Source organism: Austrofundulus limnaeus, unplaced genomic scaffold (genome assembly GCF_001266775.1).
Source record: "Austrofundulus limnaeus strain Quisiro unplaced genomic scaffold, Austrofundulus_limnaeus-1.0 Scaffold78, whole genome shotgun sequence".
In the NCBI taxonomy this organism is placed as follows: domain Eukaryota; kingdom Metazoa; phylum Chordata; class Actinopteri; order Cyprinodontiformes; family Rivulidae; genus Austrofundulus; species Austrofundulus limnaeus.
The window spans coordinates 1,063,343-1,069,721 of NW_013952480.1; the positions used below are offsets into that span (position 1 = coordinate 1,063,343).

Genomic DNA, 6,379 nt, shown 5'->3' on the forward strand with positions numbered 1-6,379 from the left:
TGCCGACATGTGCAGGATTTTAAATTATTTTTACGGATTTGCTGCTAAGACAAAAAAAAAAAAAAAATGCGCAAAATAAATTTCTTTTATATTAAGTAAGATTTTATTGACTTTTTAAAATACAAATAAACCAACAAGAAAATAACAGCAAAACATGATCATTTGCTCCCCTGGGGTATTTTTTTTAAAATTGGCAACATGTGCCGACATGTGCAGGATTTTAAATTATTTTTACGCACAAACGCGTTGAGTTTTTTTTCCCACCCTACAAACCTATGAAATTAGTACTTTTTTAAAAAACMGAAAATAAGCATAGCCCGGATGTGAGCATGTCAGGAGCTTTTTAACATTGTGTGCAAGTTGCAGGCAAACACCCGAGCTGTGTTTGCCTTCAGGAGCTCATAAATCACTCCGTGGCATGAATGAGACGGACATTAAAGAGACCAATTGTGGGGTAATGTGCACAAATAAAAAAAAGGAGGGGGGGAAAAAAACTCCACTTACGTTTTCATACGGGACTCCCTGACTTCTAAGCTTTAAAAAAAAGAAAAGAGGAAGTGTGTGTCTCTGCGTGTGTTTAGCAATAATTCATTTTTATAGCTTGTTTAACACACGGCTCTGACTCGGCGATAACAGCAGCAGCTCAGGTTAAGAGCCTGCACTCACACTCAGTGTGTTAGTCCAAACTCAGAGCACGCGACTCGTGGAATAAAGCGGATATTATCACTTTGGTTTGTTTAACAAGATTATTCTTTTTGCAATAATATTGAAGAAAGAGTTTTAATTCAATACAGGAGATTATGAAGAGTTTAGCTTTAACTGTATTGCTTGATTAGACTTCTGGGAATCAGTTATTAGAACTCGATTGTCCAAACTAATAGGTCTGAGTGGGAAATAGCCCACTCGCATGAAAAAAAAAAAAAAAACACCAATTGCGATGAGAGGCTGGATCGATTCAAACAGTGTGGAACTCAGCTCGAACCTTTATCGAATAATCTGGAAGCCATAAGCAAGTCATCGACTGGGAGATGGGAAAGTTTTGTGTGTGTTCAAAGTAAGGGTGAAAAAAAAAAGGAGTGGGGGCTACATCATGGGCTCCTGCCTTGAAACCACGGGGTCTGCTTTGAGCGAATCATTCCGGGACAGCGCGCCCTTTTCTCACACAAAGAGCCCATGAGAAGAGCTCCGCGAAGTTTTCTTTCCATACGAGCCGCGCAGGATCCACTGCGCCCACTCACTGCARAGGCAGCTGGGAAAGACAGGCAGGCAGAGGGGTGGGAGTGGGGGGATAGAGAAAGAACTGTGTGTGTGGGGGGGGGATAGATGTGGGTGAGGGGTATTGAACTCAACGCATATTTTTCTTCTCTCCATGTGAAACAAGGCCCAAAAGTTTTCAAACTTCGTCACTAAATTCCATTAAAGTGGAAGCGGAAGTTCAAAGTAAAACTTTGATTAAATCAAAATAAAAACGTTTCTCTTCTAAAGCAAAAATAAGACTTTTAAATCATTAATGAAACTAATAGTGTAAATTAGTGAGTAAAACTACAAAGTTCAGTTTAATTTCCCCCACTGGCGTGTCGTGACAGGAATAGAATCAGGCTGAACAAAGTGCTTTAAAACTGTTTTCAAGTGCGCCAAATAAAGCCCCACACCTTACCACCACTCAGAGAAGCATCTATCATTGTGTGATATCCTTATTGTCAACATTTCTAAGAGTGTTTGACTTCCTCGCGCCTGTAGGGGCGCTCCTTCTTCTGCGACTCTTTCCTTTTCCCTCCCTCCCTTCCCTTCACTCCTCCTCTCCTTATTTCCTTCCTCGGTTAGAGGTTGTGCATCTGCTGTTGCAAGTCACCCACGCGCACTCCCTCCCTCCCTCCCTCCCTCCTCACACTCTCTTGCTCTGTCTTTCTCACTGCTGTTTCTGTGGCCATTAATTTCCCCGGCAGCTTTATTTGATGAACTTAACAGGATAATCAGCCCACACTCGCACCTCGGGCTACATCTGCGCATTAGCGAGCCTCGCATTATTATATCATTTGATCAGTGCGTAATGAATACAAGCGGGAGGGAAACTTTGACCCTATGACCCGAGAAAGAGAGAGAGAGAAAAAATGAAACCACATCAGCTTAATGTTAAATCTGGTATCTCTTCATCACTTGTGACAGGCCAACATAATGTGGATGAAACTGCACTTCAGGCGCAGTTTTACGCACCGCGCGTCATTTTTGCGGGCGTGAACTGATCTGATCCAGGTTTGGAGTTTAGCAAGTTTAGTTTAGGGTGACATTTCTCCACATCACATGGCGTCAAGTGTCAAGCGCAGAGGATATGTTGTGACGCCACGCCGCATGACTTGGCACACCGGTTGCGCAGAAAGCCAGCAAACAACATCCTGCAACATGAGTTCTGAGAAAAGAAAGGTGCTCTGCTTGATGGAACGAGTGTATTTTGGGTGTGAATCAGGGGACAAATCTTGCGTCTTGCTCGCTGTCACACTGTGACAATATTTGSCGAGAAAATCCCCTTAATGTTCAAGCGTGAAACATTTCGCACTGAAATGAGACATTAATAGCTCTCAGAGAGCCCGCGGCTGTGGCGCGCGCGCGCCCACTCCYATCCATCCATCTAGGAGAGAACAGCGCGAGTATACTAATGACATCACGGCTTTTACGCGCGGAGGACTCACCAAAAGCGCGTGCACACACTCACACATTCCTCTATAATCCAAAAATAGGGTACCTGAGGTCAGAGTGCAGCACCGTCCCTTATGGTGAGGTAACAGAGGCTTCATCTCATCTCTGCGTGAGAGCGCGCAGCAGGGGTTAAAAGACACCGTGTTTGCAGCAGCTATACCCCCGCTCCTCGTGCGACCTCGGAGCTGTCCACCGCCTTCTGCCTCCCAGGCTCATTGTTTGCTCAGCCAATACATTAGCGGCGACGCGCGTCACCTTGATCGACGAGCGCTCGGAATTTAAATAGCCCCTCAAACACCAATCTGTCACCGGCTGAGAGGATAAGGACAAGTGCCTCAGTGGCTGACCCGTGCCCACGTGACAGCACCCGTTCATTGATACCTACCCCCCACTTTCCCCTCCACTGATTAGGACAGAGCTATAGGTAAAGGTTGGCACGGTCACTCAGGGTGAGTTCAGTGTCCGTGGAGAGGACGGGTATCCGGGTTCCTGGACCACGATGCTACAATGAGCAGCTTCTTAGACTACTCGGTGATGAGCGCTGATGGTGGCTCGTGTTCGATCAGGGCTTTCCACTCAGACCACGGGATTACAGCTTTCCAGTCCTGCGGGGCTGCCATCAACAGCTGCGGGGCGGATGAGCACTTTATGGCAAACAGAACTTCTCCTGACAGCATCCCTCACCAGCCGGGGTCATATCAGTCCACGGTGTACGGAGCCCATCCGGCCTGCAGCTCAAACTATGGGCCCCAAAGTTTCTGCGCCACCTACAACCATTACACTCTCAACCAGGAAGTTGACTCTGTTGCATTCCCTCAGTGCAGCCCGCTGATGTTCTCAGGGAATATATCCTCCTCCGTGGTGTCTCAGCATCGCCATGGTTACAGCACCACCCCACTGAGTCAGCTGCAGTACACGCACGCTGCTTATGGAGGCGGGCACGACCAAGCACCCTCTTATTCTGGTGGCCCTAACCAGCTGTCACCTCTTCATGCAGCWCACCTGGAGGCTTGCTGCTCGCCTCTGTCTGAGAGCGCATCGTCCGCTCAGACTTTCGACTGGATGAAGGTGAAAAGGAATCCACCGAAAACAGGTGGGCGCAAACTTGTGTTCGTAGCTAATATATGAGCATAAAAGAAATTATTTTCAATGGCACCAAGTTTGTAAACGTGTTTAAATGGTTTAATGCTGCAGTGCAACGTTGGCACTTTTCTGCAGTTGTAGGTGCGTAAACACATTAAATATCAGTCCATATCAATTTWAAAAGGATCCAATATTCACTATAAGTCTATAAAAATATCATTTTAAAGTGTATTTACATTTATTTTATGTAATATACATTTTTTGTGTTAGTAAAGTTGCATAATTTTGCTGCGTAAAAGTTGCTCCAAATGCGTAAAAKTTTTTCAAAATGCGTAAAAGCCCCATAATTAAGTTATCAAGCCATGTTTTCCCCTGTCTGCAGGACGTTCTGGTGAATACGGCTATGCTGGCCAGCCGAACACCGTCCGGACCAACTTCACCACCAAGCAGCTGACAGAGTTAGAGAARGAGTTYCACTTCAACAAGTATCTGACMCGCGCGCGCCGCGTGGAGATAGCTGCCGCGCTGCAGCTGAATGAAACTCAGGTGAAAATCTGGTTCCAGAACCGGAGGATGAAGCAGAAGAAGCGCGAGAAAGAGGGGCTACTTCCAGCCAAAACTTCACCCTCGGACCCGGAGGAGATTGTTCAGGAGAAAATGGACGATGCAGCATCTGAGAGGTCCATCTCAGCCCCATCGACTCCTTCTCCTTCGTCCTCCACGGTGTCTTCCACGGGTACTGATAGTTTCACCTCTAACTGAGGACCGGCTGTCTGTTTGCCACTCTGGGCCACGTATAAACATGCATATGTCAAAGTTCAACCATCAAAACCAAACTCTTTGTTAATGGCATTTGTGTGGACATTTATGTAAAAATAAATTATTTGGCAACTCTTGACTACAATGTGGACCACTCTCGGGCGTTAGATTAGTTTTTATTTATGTAACTTGTCTGCAAGACCCTTAACACTGTTGTTCACGCAGTCAAGGTTTGTGATGAGTAACATTTGCTTTTGATATGTGTGGTCAAATTTGCAAAAATGTTCGTTTTATGCATAGAGTGAGAGCCAATGATTATTGCTGCTTAATGCAAAGTTACAACCTAAAAACGAAAATATCTCAAATGTGCCAAAGTTTGAAAGCGCAGGATGCTGTCAATGGAGCATCATGCAATCAATATTACCTCATATATTTAAGTATATTTCCAGCGAATCACTTTAACCTTTGTGTTTATAGGTCTCCATGTGTCTCGACTGTTTGAATGTACCTCATGAAATTTGCTTGCCTCCAAGTATCTGCTGAGGAACGCTGAGTTTTATCAGTTGCGGGAATTCAAGGGTTTGTGAGGCTTTTATCTGTTATTTATTCAAATGGAGCAATTGTTTTGCCCAGGGAGACGTTTACGGGTCAATCATGCGTATTAAAGTACGTTTATCTATAAATCTTTTCCTCTGTGTTGTGTTTTTTTAAGGTGTTGATAGACATAACAAATATTGCAGACAGAGGAGCACGAGTTTCTTTTAAAGAGGTCTGAGAAACTGTAGAAGACTGTCCAACTCATCCAGTCCTCTCAATGTATGCGTCCGTGCGCGCTCCCGTCCCTGGGGGGTGACGAGTTATTGGCATAATAAAGGCCTGTTTATCCGCGGGGAAGATGAGAGCGCGGGTGTCAGCATCGTTTGTGATGGCAACCTTATCGAGCTTTCGGCTTATAGGGAGGGGGGAGGGGGGAAGGGGAAAAAAACTCTATTGATTGAAACAACGAGGTTAAGCTATTGACAAAGATGGGAACCCCACCGGTCCTGTCAGCGTCAGCTTCTAAGTTCCCCCCAAGTTACATGGAGGTGTCATCATGCCAACCTGCATGTCAGTAAGGGTGAAAACTTGCAGCGCAGAATCTCACACGCTCAGCATAATATATATATATTTTTTTGCACGAGGCAACCTAAAAACTGTTTTAATTTTAGATTTTACGCACCATCGAGATCCTCTTTCGTGGTTTAGAAACAACAAAGAGAGGGGCGGAATGGGAATGAGAGCAGGTCCGGGTTTGTTGTTTTAATTCCTGGTGTGCAGGACGCGCATCCATCCTGCCGTAAAAGGACAAAGAAGCACCGAAAAAGTAGCCTGATTAATGATCAGCGTTCACCTTTTTCCTTGGATGCACCTGCAGGAGCTGCTGCATTCGAGCTGCAGAGACGTGCCGAGGCTGCAGCTCAGGCCTTTCAACAGGCATGCAAGAGGAGAGTAAGTAACAATTTTCTCTTTTTTGTTTTATTACATACTGCAGATCTTTTTTATTTCAATGTATGCTGTTTTGGGTTTAAATACTAGTTTGTGTGGAAGTAGCTAACGTGGTTGGCTTGGTGACAGACACCCTCATTTTTGTTTTATTTCTGTACAAATAATCAAACTGCWCACAGAGGTGTTGCTCCGAGGGCCTGAGGCCATTACAATCCAGGAGACATGAACAAATAGAAATGATCCATCTTTCATGCTTTGATTTATGTGAAAGAACACGTTTGGTTTTAACAATAAAGTCATAAAAATGTAAACAAATAGACAATTAATTGTAAACTTTAATATGGTTTAGACTTTGGGG

The 6,379-nt window shown here is 44.9% G+C and overlaps 1 protein-coding gene across 1 annotated transcript; it reads left to right on the plus strand.

The window, feature by feature from the left end:
• Positions 1-2,741: 2,741 nt before the first annotated feature.
• Positions 2,742-5,219, plus strand: hoxa1a (homeobox A1a). Its single transcript, XM_014011217.1, has 2 exons — positions 2,742-3,787; positions 4,160-5,219. Exons 1-2 carry the CDS (start codon positions 3,202-3,204, stop codon positions 4,537-4,539), a joined length of 966 nt encoding a protein of 321 aa, XP_013866671.1. The 5' UTR covers positions 2,742-3,201; the 3' UTR covers positions 4,540-5,219.
• Positions 5,220-6,379: the final 1,160 nt, after the last annotated feature.